The sequence below is a fragment of the Hydra viridissima genome, unplaced genomic scaffold (assembly GCF_058129835.1).
Source record: "Hydra viridissima isolate aposymbiotic clone 2 unplaced genomic scaffold, HvirCarnegie_v1 scaffold_19, whole genome shotgun sequence".
NCBI classification, from domain to species: domain Eukaryota; kingdom Metazoa; phylum Cnidaria; class Hydrozoa; order Anthoathecata; family Hydridae; genus Hydra; species Hydra viridissima.
Window position 1 is genome coordinate 1,161,872 of NW_028324318.1, and position 18,947 is coordinate 1,180,818.

The 18,947-nt window shown below is 27.6% G+C and overlaps 3 protein-coding genes and 1 pseudogene across 4 annotated transcripts in view; 3 read left to right on the top strand and 1 right to left on the bottom strand.

Moving 5' to 3' along the window:
* Positions 1-18,947, top strand: part of LOC149876579 (uncharacterized) — a 295,309-nt gene that overhangs the window by 258,156 nt on the left and 18,206 nt on the right. The window lies entirely within an intron of this gene.
* Positions 6,691-8,080, top strand: LOC149876606 (uncharacterized). The gene is made up of 4 exons (XM_090075212.1): positions 6,691-7,013; positions 7,109-7,266; positions 7,428-7,492; positions 7,612-8,080. Exons 2-4 carry the CDS (start codon positions 7,138-7,140, stop codon positions 7,754-7,756), a joined length of 339 nt encoding a protein of 112 aa, XP_089931338.1. The 5' UTR covers positions 6,691-7,013; positions 7,109-7,137; the 3' UTR covers positions 7,757-8,080.
* Positions 9,361-15,741, bottom strand: LOC149876607 (uncharacterized). The gene is made up of 4 exons (XM_090075210.1): positions 10,834-15,741; positions 10,234-10,362; positions 9,783-9,932; positions 9,361-9,471 (listed from the first exon to the last, which is right to left on the bottom strand). Exons 1-4 carry the CDS (start codon positions 11,051-11,053, stop codon positions 9,377-9,379), a joined length of 594 nt encoding a protein of 197 aa, XP_089931336.1. The 5' UTR covers positions 11,054-15,741; the 3' UTR covers positions 9,361-9,376.
* LOC149876608 (uncharacterized) lies at positions 13,540-18,510 on the top strand (annotated as a pseudogene). Its single transcript, XR_016448677.1, has 8 exons — positions 13,540-13,599; positions 13,899-14,075; positions 14,312-14,489; positions 14,919-14,978; positions 15,535-15,585; positions 15,923-15,960; positions 16,047-16,137; positions 16,285-18,510. The product of XR_016448677.1 is annotated as an uncharacterized LOC149876608 (transcript).

Sequence of the window (18,947 nt, forward strand, 5' to 3'; positions counted from 1 at the left end):
ATATTTGCATAATTTAAATAGCTATGAATAAATGAGTAGTAGAGTTGAATTAAATTTTGTTTACTTAGATAGTATCTGACTTTATATAGAATTCCAATACTTTTTGCCAATTTAGTAGAAATAAAGACGATATGATACTTCCATGTAATATTTTCATCAATGTAAATGCCTAAAAATTCTGTGACCGACTCCTTTTTTATTTCAATTTTATCAATAAAAAGTTTAGGTAAATTACTTGGTAAAAAGCGTTTTTTTGCGAGAGAGTGGAAAAGGACCCATTTTGTTTTTTCAATGTTTAAAGTTAACTTGTTGCACTTAAACCAGTTGGAGATGTGATTGAGTTCTTTATTCATATATGAAAAAAGCTCATAAATGTCACTGTTTGAAAGAAATAAATTAGTATCGTCGGCAAACATGATACTCATAAGGTTAGAAGCTTTATTTAAATCATTTATATAGACTAGAAACAAAAGTGGACCTAGAATAGAACCCTGTGGAACACCACATTTTATGTCAATTAATTTTTTATTTTGAAAATAATCACCATAGGAAACAAATTGTTTTCTATTTGTCAAGTAACTTTTATACCACTTTATTAATTTGCCATTAATTCCGTAAAATTTGAGTTTTTTAAGTAGAATTTTGTGATCGACCGTGTCAAATGCTTATGATAGATCAATGAAAATACCTAGTGTATATTGTGATCTACCAAATGAATTGGAGATTTCACGAATGAATTGTGTAATGGCTTGTTCAGTTGAACAATTTTTTTTAAAACCGAATTGATTTTTATATAGAAGTTTATTTAGATTAAGATAATTGTATGTTCTATTGTATATAATTCTTTCTAAAATTTTCGAGAAGGTTGAAAGAACCGAGATAGGGCGATAATTACTAATATTTGATTTTTTTCCTTCTTTGTAAATTGGAGTAACTTTAGCTATTTTTAATTGGTCGGGGAAAACACCTTGCTGTATAGATGCCCTGAAGACTTTATAAAGAACACATTTTAAATTTTCAAAGCAATCTATGACTATGTTACCATTTATTTCGTTCGCACCCGTAGCTTTGTTTCTTTTGAGAGATTTGTAAGCTCTTTCAAACTCATCAAAAGATAAGTCAGAATATAAATTATCTACAGAAAACGAATTGTTTATAGGCTCTAGGAAATCACTAAACGTTTTTTCCGTAATAGGAATCTTACTTGCAAATTTAGTTCCTACATCAATGAAATATTTATTAAACTCATTTGCAATTTCGTTTGGTTCATATATATTTGTTTTATTTATTTTAATTACTTTAGGGAGGGAATTTGAATTTTTTGTTTGTTTTCCTGTTATTTCTTTTAACGTTCTCCAAGTACTTTTTGTGTCGTTTTTAAATTTACTTATTAAATTTGAATAATAATTTTTTTTTAGTTTTTTACGAATTTTTTCAAATAAATGTTGGTAATTTTTATATTTTTGATGGTTTTCATCTGATTTTGTTTTTAAATATTTTATATATAGTTTCTGTTTGATTTTAGAGGATTTTCTAAGTCCTTTGGTAATCCATGGACTATTCAAGGTTTTTTTTTTTGTTATTTGTTCACAAAGTGGAAAGTTTGCATTGTATATTGAGAAGAACGTATCAAAGAATTTATTATATATTGTATTTGCGTCATCACTAAAGTTAATATGTTTCCAATGCAGAAGTGATAATTGGTATTGAAAGGATTTTACATTGTTCTCGTTGAAGACACGTTTTTTTATTACATTTTGTCTTTCGTGGTTATTAGAGGATACAGTGTGGATTGTTAGAAAAATGGGGAAATGATCGGATATGTCAGTTTTTATAATTCCTTTTTGTAATTTCTTATTATAAATATTTGTGGTAAAAATATTATCAATCAACGTCGTTGAATTTTTGGTTATTCTAGTAGGGCGATTGATTAAAGGAAGCGCTCCTGCCATAAATATTTCATCATAAAAACTTTTTACTTTTTTATCTTTACTATAAATTAAACAGTTTATGTTAAAATCACCAATTATAAAAGTAATTTTGTTTTCTTTGCTACCTTTGTGAATGATATTTTGCCGTAAAAAGAAACTAAGATTTTCAGACGCACCAACAGGTGGTCTATAACAGCAGCTGAATAGAATATTTTTTTTTTTATTGTTTAAAATTTCAATAGTTAAGATTTCTTTATCGCCGTCAGAAACGCACATATCATTCCTAATATTATACTCAATGTGTTCCTTAACGTAAATCAGAACTCCTCCACCCCGTTTATTTGTTTGTCTTTCTAACAAGATAGTTTCAAAACCTGGAAGATGGAAAATAGAATTATTTTTAAAGTCATTCGAAGAAATCCACGTTTCTGTTAAACAAATTATATTAAAAATGTTTTCAGTTTCATCTAAAAAATCACAAAACTTTTCAAAATTTTTATTAAGACTTCTAATATTTATGTGAAGGATTCTGATTTTTTGATTTTCAGTGCCATTTTTATTAAGAAATTCTTTTAACTTGTTGGGATAAAGATAAGAACAACATGTGTTCACATCGTTAAAAAAGTTTACATCTGGATCTGAATTAAGATTTGATTTTAAGAATTTATCATGAAAATTAAAAATAAAGGATTCGCACTCATCCATGTTTGTTTTTAAATTTGATTATAGAATATTAAAAGAATTCCTTTATAGTTATAGGTCACGTGTAATTAATTTATTGTAAGTTACTTTAGCAAACATACCTTTAGCTCTCATTTCTTTCGCTTCTTTGAAAAGCTTTCTTCGTAAATCCATTGTAAAATCGCTAAAGTCTTCGTTAACGTACAACCGCTCGTTCCAAAGCTTCATCGTCGTATATTTGTTCAACACAAGGGCTTTGTCTTTGTAGTTTTGAAATCGAACAATTATTGATCTGTTTTTTCCTGTTTCTTTTCCAACTTGATGGGCTCTATCTATTAAAGTTTTTTCCTGTATATTAAGCTTTGTATTGAGGAACTCTTTGATTTTTTGCTCACTTTCTTCCCAAGTTTCATTAGCTTTTTCTTTAATCCCAACAAATCTCAAGTTATTTCTACGGCTTCTGTCTTCTAGTTCTGCTATTTTCTCTTTTATATTATTGTTTTCATTTTCAATGTTACAGCCAGCAAAAAACGTTATCAAAACGTTGCGTATAGGTTGCGCGCGCTAACTTTACAATTCAACGTTTTAAAAACGTTGATACATCGTTAGTTAACTATTCATAGTTGGTTTTTATTTAAATTACAGCAGTTTTTTTTTTTTTTTAGCTTTTTACTTTTCTATATTATAAATATTATAAATTAGATTATAAGTTTATAAAGGGGTTATGAAATTATAAATGGAAGTTTTTTTGTCATAAGTTTACATAAATGTAAACAAGTCTGTATACAAGTTTACGAAAATCAACTATTTGATACTATTTTTTTAATGTTGTTCTCAGAAGCCCCACTTATTAAAAGTACCCCCTGTTGGCGGTATATGTATATTATCTTTTTGCATTAGATGTCTTGACGAAATTATTTAAAGACTTATCGTAGAATAAGCAAACAAGTGAAAAGGCTTATAAATGAAACAGAAAGTGATCATGATCACAATAAAGTGTTAATTAAAGACCACTCACCTACATTAAGCCTCAGTGATGTAACTGATTTAAGTTCAGAGTTTGATATTGACACAGACATCAGTACAGAAAATGAGCTTAAGCTTGAAAACAATATTGATGCCCTAAAAAGAAATGAAAACCTGCAGACTGAGTTAGCTAGTTGACTTGTAGATAGTCAATGTAGCAGAGAGCATGCAGATAGTTTGCTCAGTATTTTAAGAAAGCATGGTTTAAATTTGCCAAAAGATAGTCGCACTCTTCGTCAAGTGACTCCTTCAACTATACCATGTTTAAACAAATGTGGAGGAAGTTACTATTACTTTGGTCTAAAAAATACAATAGTGCAGTTTTTAAAGAAAAATCCAGCATTTGTTAATGACCAACATGTAATTGAACTAAAGGTTAATGTTGATAGGTTACCATTAAAAAAATCATCAGCTGATAATTTCTGGCCAATTTTGTGCTGTGTTAAAAACTATAGGCTTTTTGTGGTATGTTTATTTTATGGATAAGGTAAACCATTTTCTGTTCAAGAATTTTTATCAGATTTTATTTCTGAATATAAAAAGTTGAAGTCTGATAATATTTGCTATATTAATAAGGTATTTTCTGTGTCCATACTAGCATTTATTTGTGATGCACCAGCTCGGTCTTATTTAAAATGTATAAAGAGCCATAGTGGTTACAATGCTTGTGAAAGATGTCAAATAAAAGGTAGACGTATTGACAATTGTATTGTCTATGATAATGATGAAGCTGTCTATAGAAAACGAACAGATGAAGAATATATAAAATATGTTTATGAGGATATTCACCAGAATAATATTTCACCCTTAATTGAACTGTCATTCCCTTGTGTGACAGGTTTTATTTTAGACTACATGCATACCGTTTGCCTCGAAGTGCTAAAAAGAATGTTAAAGTTTTGGAAAGAAGGTCCTGCATGCTGCAAAGTTTCTAATATTCAGCTGAATCAGATATCTGAACTATTAATCAACATGAGATGCTATATACCATCAGAATTTGCACGAAAGCCAAGGTCTTTAGCAGAGGTTAACAGATGGAAAGCCACGGAACTGAGACAATTCCTTCTATATACTGGTCCAGTTATTTTAAAAGATGTAATTAATCCAAATATTTACCAACACATTCTTGCATTGTCTATTTCAATGACTATATATTTAACTGATAACATAGAAAAGAGAGTGCCTCTTTTACTGTATGCAGAAGAACTTATGCATAGTTTTGTTAGAAAGTCAGGTCAGTTATTCGGACAAAATTTCTGTGTGTATAATGTTCACAATCTGTTACACCTTGGTGATGATGTTAGACAATTTCAATGTAGTTTAAACCAATTGTCTACTTTTCCATTTGAAAATTTCTTACAATCATTAAAATGTCTAGTTTGCAGTGGACCTAACCCGCTAGTACAGGTTGTAAAAAGACTAGAAGAAGTAAAGTTAGTAGGAAGAAAAAAAGAAAGTAATCAAAATGAAATAAAAGTAACAGCAAAATTGCATTTATCAAGTGATTCATGTATTTTACTTAAGCATGGTTACTTTGCTTTTGTACAAGAAGTTGCTGAAGATGGTTTTATTTGGGATATTTATGCAATAGGCCAAGGAAAAGAGTTTTATTCTAGGCCATGTAGCTCAACATTATTAAATGTTTTACATTTTAAAGCAGCAGATGCTATAGTTGGAATTTTTGTCCAAAAGTGTGATGTCAAATGTAAGGCTATTTGTTTGCCAATAGCTGATGGATATGTTATGATGCCTGTCAGAAATGGAATAGAAAGTTATCTTTAATCATTTAAGATTTTTTAAAAGTTCAACTACAATAATTTTTTTCATCAATATGTATACGTTGCTTCAAAGTTAAATATTCACTAAGTGTTGTTTTGGAAGTGGGGTAACTTGTTTTTTTAATTAGTATGATAAGATCAGTTATAATGCTTTTTAATTATTACTTGTTTACACTATTCATAAATTTTGTTATACAGAGTTTTTATTTATTATTTCTAAAATTTAGGGTTGTTTAATCAATCTTGTTTTACTAATCAGATTATTGAGTTGTGCCAGAAAAAATTTTTTTAGTAAAGTTTACTCAAATTTTATTTTTTTAATTTCTTGATAGATTGCTACTTGATATGATAGTTGCGTTCTTTGCTTTGTGTTTTTTTTTAGTAGCATGCTTTTTTATCTCTCACTTAAAGTTTTTGTTTATTAAAACATTTTGTTGTCAAAGAATTATTTGAATAGCAATTTACAGATATAGTGTGAAACAAAATAAAATATGTAATGTAAATTATTCTCTTTCTCTAGTAGGTAAATTAATAATATGTTGAGGCTTTTTACAAGTACCACATTATTTATTCCTTTATAAATATGCATGTAATAGATGCCTGCTTGATACAGTAGTGGTATTTTTTCCCTTCCTAAAAATTATCCATTTTGCTTTTATGTATTTTTTAACTAATTTAGTTTTTATATCTCAACAGAAAAATATATAATGTTTTTTTAGAATGAGTCAAAAATATATTAATAAATATTTACGGTTAGTATGGTTAGAAAATGGTAAAGAATTAGATGGTACAGTACCTGTAAACTGGATTTCTGAAGACCAAAAATATATGTTTTGACCATCAAGAGGCAATATTCAACATCAGATAAAGAATGGTACTAAACCAAATGAACAGCGGAAGAAGTTTCAAATTAAGAAAATAATGTTATGGAATGGTTTGTTTTTCTTAAAGTATTTATTATACAGTTATCATAGTATTTATTATAATTATTATTTTATCATTTATATTATTTATATTTAGTGTTTATTATAGTATTTAAAAAACTTTCTTAAAAGTAAACTTATTTACTAATGTGGTTTTATCAACAAAAGATTTCTGTTTCTAAATTAGGAAAAATATTTAAACATTTAAGATAAAAAAACTGCATGGGACTTTAGTCTACATGAAATTTTTTGTTTTAGACAGTTATAAGGCTTGCAATGAATATGAAGCCACAACCACCCCAGAGGTTAGTGATGATCTTGATTGGCCAAAGATTTAGGGTAAATGTTTATTAAAAATTTAACAAGGATGCATAAAAAATGTCGTTATATAAACAAAATATAAAGCAATGATAATTTCAATATATATGGTCATGACTATATAAGTGTAAGCTCTTAGATTTTGTAAGTTTATAAAGTACAACTAGTTATTATAATTTATTAGAGTACTTCAGTTAGTCACAGCCAGAATGAACATCCAGAACCATCCACATTTATAAGACAAGGTAGATATGATGAAGAGCCTGATGAAGACAGGGAAAGTGATTATGATGATGAAGTCTTTGCTTCTACATCTCAGGCAAACATAAATCAATCATTTTTATTGGCCCAAGAGAGTGAGTGTATTATTTTCTTATTATGAATATGCATCAGACCTAGTGGTATGCTGAAAATTGTTGATTACTTAATTGAATGTTGTAAATTTATGTAGAGTTTCAAAAGCGGGTTTTACACTTGCTGATGGAAATAAAAGAACTTCTAAAAAGATCCAATAATCCTGAGGAAGTAACTTTGGTGCAATCAACACAATTAGAGGAATTTTATGCCTTTGATAAGACCTTAAGTGAAAAGGCTGTTCGACTTAATGTGGTTAGTAATAATATTGAACATATAATTATTTTATTAGTTATTGATTGCAGCTTAAGTTCACTTTATGATGTTTCAATGGTACTTTTTATGCAGTACTAATTATAAAAATTACTTTTAATAAAGTGTTTTTATTTGTATAAAAATGTATTTGCATATAATAGTTACAGCAGCTTTCACGAGTTGGTGGTCATGATGCAGATGCAATGGTATTTGCAATGATGAAGCGGTATGGATATTAAATTCAGGAAGTTGTTACTATATTAATGTGTTTATTATTGTGCAAAATGTTATTACATTAGCTATCATATCATTATTCTTTAAAGTTTGATAAATTATAATTTCTAGATTAATGAGTAATTGGGTAATGAGCCAGCTGTGTGTCAAAGGAAAAACAAAGAATAAAATCACTTTCCAAGAAATGGCAGTCTTTCCTGTTCTTATAGGTATAATAATGTTTTGTTTTCATATAAAGAAGTTTGTTATCACTTAAATTTCCAAAGTAACTATTATGTGTATTTTTTATTTTACACTGTTTTTGAATGTGACTATTTGCTCTGTGCACAATTTCAAAAAGTTTTCTTGTTTTATGTTTCAGTTACAGAGTTTACTCTTTTTTTTTTAAATAATAGTTTATCTTTTGATGAGTATAAGTACTTCATATATGTTTTCAGCTGCTGTTCATTTTGTTCGGTAGTTTTAACACAATCATCATCTGCTAAATTTTCATCATATTCTAAATTCTCATCATCTTGGAAATTTGTATCAATTACCGCATCATCATTCGTAATTAAACTCCCACTTTTTTTATAAAATACATCAAGTACAGCAAGATGTGTAGCATGGTTGTAGCATAATTGAGAAAATGGTAAAATATTTTTCCCATATTTTACCATGACTGATGCTCCATCATGTGTGGATCCGACGATATCATTATCCATTTCAATTCCATAATCTTTAAGTTTTGCTTTTACCAAATCGATAGTGGCATTTGAATCACAAGAACCTATTATTGCAGATAGACCCAAGACTACAGGTGGCTTTGTTGCTGAATGAAGAGTGATATTCATGAACCTTCTAACGTTTATATCACTCCATTCATCGACAGTAATACTGAATCTCTCTCCAGATTTTTTTTGCTCTAATAACGACGCCATTAATTCTTCTTTTTTTTCTTTATAAAAATCCATTATATATTTCATTACCGTTATTTCACTTTTTGGCATTTTATAATTACGACTTGCTACGAAACCCCTAATGGCTTCAGATGAAGTATTTCCTTTGATGCTAAATCCATCTTTTGTCGCACATTTCGCCAATATTTCATTCAATGATTCTCGACTTATGAAATTTATTATTCCATTTCCAACTGATTTTGTGTTTTTCGAAGAAGACGCATCAGTTTCATTTGTGTCGCCCAAATTTCTTTTTTGTAAAGATATGCTATGTAATTTTAAATGATTAATCATTCCAGTAGTATTAGATCTCGGACGTTGAATTATAGATTTGCATATGTTACAAACTGACTCCGATTTCTCTTTTTTTGTAAAATATTTCCATACCTCTGATTTTTTCGAAAACATTTCTGGGTATATGTAAATAAATCACTAAAATAAAAAATCACAACATAAAAATTGAAAATTGAAATTTATACGTATTTAATATGCATTTATTACTTGAAATTTAGCACATTTTACTCAAAACACTTCACTTACCAAAGGCAGCTATATATTAGAAAATTAAGTATTTATTTTATTTATTTTACAAATTTTTTTTTAAATATTTCACTTTCTTGCAAATTTTACGTCGTAAAACTTCAAATTACAAATGTTATTTATTTTATGTAACTTAGTTGAAAAAAAGCTTTTGAAACTTAGTTAAAAATCAACGGTTGCTAAGCAACTTTATTATAGAAGTAAAAGAAGAAAAAACGGTAGAATACCGACACTCGATTGATTAATAGTTAAATGAATGTGTAATATTTACATTATTTTGTTTAAATATTATACTCGATACTCGAAAAAAATATTCCGAGTAGTCGACTACTCGGAACTTGCTTATAAAGTATCAATTACTCGGGTACTCGGGTAATCGATAATCGTAATTGGATTCCCTAATCATTATCTCGAAGCAATCCAAGTGTTTCAGAAATGTTTTTTTGATTTTCTTCTAATTTTGCTAACCGCATAAGCACAGTGTATTGAAATTCTATAAAGAAATAGCCTTGCATTATCAAAATAATTTAATACTTAAGTTATAACCCATGAGGCATCATGATAGGGTAGAAAAAATCCAGAGGACTATTGAATCTATGATGGGTTTGGGGACCGACTGGATGTGGCTGCAAGACATTGAAATATAAAACAATTGAATTTACTTTCTTAGTATTTATTATATTTTTCAATGTCATCTAAACCCCAACCCCAGACAATATCTTATTCTACATCATGTCTAATATCCACCTTATGGTATATAAAAATTACATAGAACAATAGAAAAAAATACTTTTAAGTGCTTACGTTTGGTAGACATCTCCTTAAAAGAGGTTCCACCATCAGTATATGTTTTAAATTTCCCACATGTATTTTTTGTTGATATTATTGGATTTACCGAAAAAGATACTCTTGTCGGTGATGGACATATTGCAAAAAACCTTTTAGAATCAGTTCCTAAAAAAAATGTTAAAATGTGTTTATATATTGGAACAAGTTAAGGAAATAAAACTTTATATCAAAAACAAAATTTTAAAAAGTTCATCAAAAATAAAGTTAATACTAAGTGACTTTAACCCAAACAAAGAAATCTGGTTGGGTTAGAGAAAAAAAAAAATCGAACATAACACGTGCCTCTGTTGGTTACTATTATCAAAAAATTAATTTCTCAAATAGTGGGAGATATCTTTACAAGCAACTAAAGATAGCAATTAATTTGCTTAAAGTAATTAAGACATACACTAAAATAATTTTTCACCTTTTGAGCTACTTGTTGGTGTATGGAAGTTGGAAGTTTTCAGTTGTAAAAATTGAGATAAGGTATCTTCTTCTGATATTAGGGCCATTGACCGCTTGCGTTTTATAACTGGACTTGCAACACATTTATCTATTTAAAAAAATTGAGTGTTTTTTTATAAAACAAAAAAACAAAAAACTCAAAAAAAGCATTATAAAAGTGAACTAAATAAATTCAATAATTTTTTGCATTATATTTTATTATTATAACAAAGTTAAAAACAAAACGCTCTGGAAACAAAATTAAAAACACTTGGTCTTATGCAGCGGCCCAGTTCATTGTGGTTCGGGTTAAAAGGTTTAGAAAGGGTTGTAACCACAATTATAAAAAGTATAACAAAATGCTTATTTGACTGTAGTGGTCTCCTCAGTCTTAAGGTTGCAAATTTCATAAAAACAAACAAATAATAATAGTTTCTACATGTCCGATAGAGTAGGGCAGTAATTATGTTTGCCAACATTTCAGAAAAACTATAATGAAATATGGATCATAATTTATCAGCATAATTGGATAACACGAAAATTATTATGAACTTTTAATTAATAAAATAAATTAACAAACCAATTTTTTCTTCCATTTCTGAATCACTTTTTTCAGAGTCAACTTTTGTATCATTCTCTGTAGTTGACAAAAAACTTATCATATCTTGCGCTACTGATTTGAACCCAGATTCCAACAAAACTTTTACTATCACCAAATTTGTCCAGTTGCTCTCAGGAGTAGACCATCGAGAAATATAGAAACTTAACAATTTGTGTTTTGGTGGCCAGTACAGAATCATATTTTCTAAATCCACCCAAGGACATGGCGCAACAGTTTTCACTTCTTGGTTGTTTTCAATAATAACCAGAGCTGACCATAGTTGACTAAAAGATATTTTGGTAAAAGAATAAAACAAAAATATTCATATATTGCTAAGAACATGTTTATCATTGTTTCATATAATACACAGAGAAAAATATTCCTTTATTAAACTAAACATACTAATGATAAAAAAGAATAGTCTAATAGGTAATATATTCACATTAAATTTGTTATTATCAAAAACAGAATAACTTCATAGTAACTTTCTTAAAACTATCAAAAAGTATTTGATATAAGTTATAAATAATTTAGTGGTATATTTATTTGTCCTAAATTATTATAAATATTAAAAATATTTGCTTAAAACTCTAACTTGCAAGGCAGTTCCTGCATGCAATTCATAACTATTATAAGCAAAATATTTAAATTATTGTCTTAAGTTTGAATAAAACCAATAGAAAAATAGTCTTATAAATACTGATGTTAGATGCATAATCATTAAAAAACAATGATATCAATATTTTTTAGAAAACTTTGCTTAAAACATTATTTAATAATGAAATTGTAGACTCTTATATTCTTATACTTATTTCAATTTTTCAGAAAATAACCATAAACTGATCTTGACTAAAATTACAATATATATAGTATATACAACAGTACCTGCAAAAAAATGTTTCATTGAGCTTTTTAAACTAATTTAAAGATCTTCTAGAAGAGGAATTACAATGTACCTACTCTTGTATGGTAAACTCACACATTTTCTAATCAAATCTGATTTCTGGGTCATTCCAGTAGAATTCAACAAAAGGTTGGTGGCACTATGTCTCAGATTTTGCTCTTCTTTTGAAATTATGTTAATGATAATAAAATATGAATAATTTGAAAATTTCAATGTATTTGCATTATCCGTTACATAAATCGGCGTTAAAAGATTTGCGATGGAAGCCTACTTTTTATTGAACTGTATTTTTGGCATTTTTATACGTTTATAACTTTTTTCTGTAATATAATAAATGCAGGTTTTTTTATTTACTAAATAAATGTAACTTAGCGTAGATAAAAAACAAGGCGCAGCTTATTTATTTGATTTCAGAAAAAAAATATCAGCACACAAAAGTTGAACAATTTTCATTAAATTGAAAAAAGTACTACTTTTATGCCATTATAACTTTTTTCTGATGTATAATAAACTATGTATAATTTTAGAACTATAATCTCTGCCTTAAAAGTAGAATTAAATATTAAAAAATCTTCATTTATTGTTTAACAGAAAAAATATATACATCGTTAAAAATTGCTATTGATGGAAATCGACAAATTTTGGGCTTAATTAAAATAGTCAGTAAAATTTTCTGATACCTTGTACCAAACTAATAATGACAGCAAATAATATTCATATATAGTATATTATTTAGCAAATAAAAGTTTTCATTTATTCAGTAACATGTTAAAATGACAGGCCATTGTATATTATGACATAATCTTATAATTTAGCACACCAATCTTCACCATAACTAATTTTTAAAAATGTTTTTACATAAACTGATATTACAATAAAACATTTTTATTCAGCAATACAAAAGTAATGATGCCATGCATACATTATTTCAAATCAAAAAATATAAAATTGTCTTTTATTTGTGCTTTTAGGGTACAATTTCGGCTTCCCCAGAATTTCTTGAGCTCATTTCACAGGTTCCATAACAGGATTTTTTTTTTTTTAACAGGATTTTTTTTTTATTTAACAGGAAAATTATAATAGATCTAAAATAGTAACACAAGTTTAACCTTCCGATGAATAAAGAAAACTTATGGTAAAAAGAATTGGCAATTTAACAGCTCACATATTGCCAATTCCCAATTTTAGATTACTTTAAGAATCTGAGTGTATATTTGGCGATTTCTCAAAAAAACTACAAATTTTTAGTTTAAGATGAAACACAAAGTTATCACTGGTCTAAAAAAAAAGCTCCACTTAACCCCGTTAATAGTTCTAGCCTTACTTTAAGCATTTTATAGTAAAGTTATATAGGACAGTCGCCTATCGAGGATCATTATCTAACTTTTTTTTTTTAAACTTTGCGAACGCAATATCAAATAGTAACATTCCTTTACTTTTTGATGCTTCGTTCACAACTCTTAATAGTGCTGATTCTTAGAAGAAGAGGACAATGAGCAGCTTTCCGCCAAATTGTGTCATAATCTAAAATGGTTTAACTAATAATGAAATACTATTGCATGAAAGTTTGTCGTTTTTGCTGGTTTAATAAAATTTTTGAAGAAATTTTTTTCGTGTAACAGTTCATATAATCCCAATGTCTCAGTTCTATAAAAGATAAAATCTGCAGAAAAATAATTTTTTTTAACGTACCCTTTCACTAACGCAACTTTATTGCGTAACTTTATCTTGTGGTTCGTATTAACTTCCGCTCCGCAAAGCAAAAAAAAAAAAAAAAAAAAATGGCCGTAATAATAAGTGGAAATAATAAGGAGGTTTTAATATGTGAAGAAAAAACCAATGTATTGAATGGACTTTCACAATTCCTAGATTTCTTAGTAGGGTTTTTTTATAACAATCTAATATTGAAAGTATAAATAAAATAATAATCGGAATGTACAAATTTGCCAATATTAAAATCATGGATTTTTCACTGATTTAACCTGAAAAAGGGTTAAATCAGTGAAAAATCCATGATTTAATATTGGTAAATTTGTACATTCAGAACATCTTTTTTATTATGAGTAAATGCAACAAATTTATTTATTCTTTTTTTACCTATTTGGGATATTTGGTATAAAATGCTGTATTCTTTTAACAGGTTTGTCCAGAATTAGATGAAAATATTCATTTTAAAATTGAAGCAACACATGCTAGAAATAAAAAAGAAGTTGGTCAAGTTGAAAAAACTACAGAAGTGGTTGATGTGGAAGAAAAACATAAGGTGGTTGATTTTGGAATAGGAAATAAAGTTATGGATATTGAAAATAAGGATGAGGTGAATTATATGTTTTATTATGTTTTTTAAATTTGTGTGATCTGCAATGTGTTTTTTTTTTAAACAAAGTATAGTAAAAGGAAGCAAAATTGTATACATATTTTTAAAGTATTGTATCTTAAAGAAAAAAAAATTATAAAAAACATCTTTTTTATTATGAGTTAATGCAACAAATTTATTTATTCTTTTTTACCTATTTGGGATTGTTTGTATAAAATGCTGTATTCTTTTAACAGGTTTGTCCAGAATTAGATGAAAATATTCATTTTAAAATTGAAGCAGCACATGTTAGAAATAAAAAAAGAAGTTGGTCAACTTGAAAAAACTACAGTAGTGGTTGATGTGGAAGAAAAACATAAGGTGGTTGATTTTGGAATAGGAAATAAAAATATGGATATTGAAAATAAGGATGAGGTGAGTTATGTTTTATTATGTTTTTTTAATTTGTGTGATCTGCAATGTGTTTTTTTTTTTAAAACAAAGTATTGTCAAAAAATTGAGTTTTTAATCTATTTCTTTTTAACATGCTCTGCTTTGAAAACGACCATAATCAAGTTTAGATTGCTTTCACTAAATATTTAGTAGTACAAAGTAAGCTTTTACATATGTTGTTAACAAAAATACCATATTCAATTACTAACCATAAGGCAGAGAAGTACACCATAAGTGCATATTAAATGTTAGTTCTATTGGTCTATTTTGTAAGCAGGGCTGTGTATGTGTTTATCTTTGTATTTATTAACTTTTTAAGACTTGTTAGCTTTTTTCTGCTTTGTTTAGATTTTTTTTTTTTTGAATATTTTAAAATGTGTTTGAAGTTCGTAATAAAATTTATATGTTTAGGGAAAATCGTTAGTACCAAGATCATCTTTAAACTGCAGTGTGGATGCAATTGAACTCAATGTAACTTTAGTTTTTAAACTTTATATTATTATCAATCCAAATTTCATATTTTGAAGAATTCAATATTTTGCACATTTTTTCCAATTCCTTGATTAAACTCCATCATTTAATTCAAACTTTCAATTTTCAAAAAGTAGCCAAAAGCAATAAATAAAGTTAGAATTTTAACTGAAGGCTAACTTGCAGCAAACTAGCAAACCTTGTCAATCACCAGTTGACCTTTTTTTTTAACTTCAAATTTATTTTCACTTGCATGAATATAAAATATAATATGCCTTTCGCAAAACTATTTGATTTGCTTTTTCATGCCCAACTATTTAAGCTTGTGCTAATTGATCAAAATCTATAAATAACATTTTAAATTTCTATAGATGGTCAATAAATGAACTTAAGTACTTAAACATTTTTTTTCTCTTTCTTTCACAAATAATGTTGTTGTTATAAACCTTCATTTTGAGCATTCACAATTTTGAACTCTTTGATCCCTTTTGAGTTAAAAGTAAAAATGTCTACTGTATTATAAAATTTTTTTTTTAATTTCATGTACATATTTTAGGAGCACTTAAGTGATATGACCAAAGTGTATAAGCAGTTTGGAAAAAAGTTTGTAAGTAAATTTTTTTTTAAGTGAAACTGTTTGTCTTAGATACGTTACATTTGATGAACTATATTCTAAATATAATTTGGCTGGAACTATATTCAAAATAATAATTGAATGAATAATAGTCAATTTACACATATTTTATACATCACAAGTAGCATACTAGCATTCTAAGATTCGCAAATCCAAATCTTCGAATTTTAAAATCTTTTTAAATAAATAAGGATTCAAATGGGACTTACACTTAAGTCCATTTAAGTTTATACAATTTTTCAAATACATCATTTTAAAAGATTAGTGTTTTTATCTTGTTCAGTTATTCTTTTTTTTTTTTTTAATTTAGTCTAAGAAGAATGAAGCATTGAACAATGATATTCATAGGTTGATATTAAGATCTATTAAGTATTTATACATATAAATATAGCTATATAAATTTATATTTTATTCTATATTTGTTTTTTAAACAGTCGAGTTGCAATGAATGAAAACGAACAAATAAAAATGGGAAGTATTCTAACAGGATTTATGAAAGTTGGTTTAGTTTCTGAGGCTGAAAAGGTATGTTGTTTTAAATATTAAAAAAAAATTATGTTTAATTTTTTTCATGCTATTTAATACAAAATAGTTTTTTTTATAAATATATTATATTTTGGTTTCTTTAAAAAACACCTATTGATGTTGAGTTTTTGATTTTTGTTAATACAGTTGTTCAAACAATGGAAGAGTAATATTAAGTTTAAAAAATGTGACGATTTCAATGAGGCAAAAAAGTCTAAAAGGTTAAGTGCACAGAAACATACTGTGATGCATACATCATTGATCTTCCCAGACATCTTAGAAATTTACATAAAATTGATCCTGAAAAAGCAAGAAAAGCTAGAGGTATTTTTGATCTAAGAAAAACAAGATATTTAGGTGAAGAAGATGCTAAAAATAAGATAAAATACAAATGCCCCATTTGCAGTATTGCTACAAAAAATGTACATGATCATCTGTATCGAGCTCCGCAAGTTTACCAAGTTCAGTAGGGTCAGAACTAATGAATAATTTTCAAGCTCCTTGCATACCAAATAAACCTAATTGTAATGTAGAAGATAATGTTTGTGATGAATTTAATGAACCAAACATTATGATTGAAAAAGAAGAAAATAACACTCTATGTTTTCAAGACTATCTTCATACATTTCATCTTTACTTAAAAAGTCCATCAGGAGGAAAGAAAGATCCCCAAGCTGCATTAAATGAAATGCATCAAATTAGAAGAATGGTGGAAGTCATTTTACCAGATTCTCTGATGCTACACAACCAGACTGTTTTATGTTACACAAGTCTTTTAAACCTTAAACTTTTACAAGAGAAATGGTTCCCTTATACTGAACACAAAGGTTTTGAGCCAGGTACTCAACGTTCTTATTTATTATCATTTAGTCATTTCATAAATTTTCTTCTTCGCTCTAAATTAACTCCCACTGTTCCCAATGTTGTTCCTTGCATTCTATCACCTGATGTTCTTAATGTTTGTCAGAAGGAAATTAGCAACTGGAGAACCTCTTTGCGTGGTGAAGAAGCACTAAGAGAATATGATGTAATGATGGAAGATGCTGATAATATAATTCCTAAAGAATCTTTTCAAGCTATAATTAAAAGTGATTTTTATCAGGATATTGTCAAAAATGTCAAATGTGTTTATAACAATTACAAAAACAGGCCTTCAGATTTTCTAATTACTCGAACTCTGTTTACAAATGTTAGAGACTCCATATTCTTTGGTTTAATAACCAATAATATTTCACGGTCAGGAGCTGTTTCAAGTATGACAACTTCGGAATTTCGAAAAGGAACTTTTTCACCAACAGGAAGTTTCATTATTCTATTGAGAAAACATAAAACTGCTAAACAATATGGTCCTTGTCAGATAATATTAAACCCTGATCTAAAAGTTATGTGCGCTTGTTATGATCAAATTATACGTAATGGAATTCCAGGTAAAATGTCTGAAAATTTTTTTATAACGTGGTCTGGGTGTGCGTTTGAATCTGGAGGAGTTTCAACCCAATTAAATTCTTTTTTTTTTAAATGTTTACCAAACGAAGATGCAATTGAAAAACGATACAGTGCAACAATGAATCGAAAAAGTCTGCTCACTTTTTTTTATGATAACCATCCTGAATATAGAAGCAAGTTAGCAACCTTTATGAAACATAAGGAAACAACAGCACAACGATGGTATTATTTAAACAAAAACAAGCAAGATACATGTGAGGCTTCTGAAAAACTTACTGAAACTTTATTTGGAGACATTAATGTTGAATCCAAAACAAACATTCAAAGCTCAAAAGTTTGCTCTAAATCGTCATCAAAATTAATAAATGTTGAAAAAGAAACTTTAGATTTTGAAGAAAATCAAGTTCCTGAATGTTCACAGGTATTATGTTCTGAAACCATTGATTAGAGTGAAAGTGATAAGGAATACGATTTTCTAAAAAGTAATTCGTTTTCGATACACACGAAAAAAGTTGTACTACGGATGAAATAAACGAGTTGCATAAATTGTTTAACATTTCTAACAATATAACATTATCTCAACCTTTAATTCGTGAAATTGTTGCAGAAAATGACATTCTAAAATTTCGATCTCCAAAGCAAATTTATGATAAATTGCTTCATTTAAGAAAATGTAAAGTTGTAGCACTAAATGAAAATGAAGAGCCACAGTGTTTAAAGTTTTCATTCAATTCAGAACAATTAAAAATGATAAAAACATTATTTTCCTCTACAATATCTGGCCACCAGAGTGTTGTTACATCAAATGTGAAAAGTATCATCAATCAAAACAAAGAAGCTAAAGAGTTATTTAAAGATTTTACTACAGAGCAGATTGTTGCAAAAGTACGTTATGAAAAAAAAAAGTTTCTCTACAAAAAACTTTAACAGGTATTTTACATATATTATATATATATATATATATATTATAATCCTTTACTTCTCCTTTTACTTCTTCTTTCCTTTTTTTTCTTTTTTCCTTTCCTTTCTCTTTAAAACTGTCTTCCTCCCGTAAATTTTTTTTTTTTTATTGATTTTTTATTAGTTTTTGATTGCTTTCGGTTGCGATATTTATCATTTATATATATATATATATATATATATATATATATATATATATATATATATATATATATATAAGTTAGAGGAGTTTCATCTTTGATCAAATGTACTTTGAGTATGAGTAACCATATCATATTGCCATGGAACCTGTCCTTGGGGAGAATTAAAGAAGTCTCGAAATGATTCCCTCGCAACTTTTGCATCACGAGTATAGTTATTTGAGCCTAATTGTTTTTGTAAAAGTGTTATTCCTTGGTACTCAG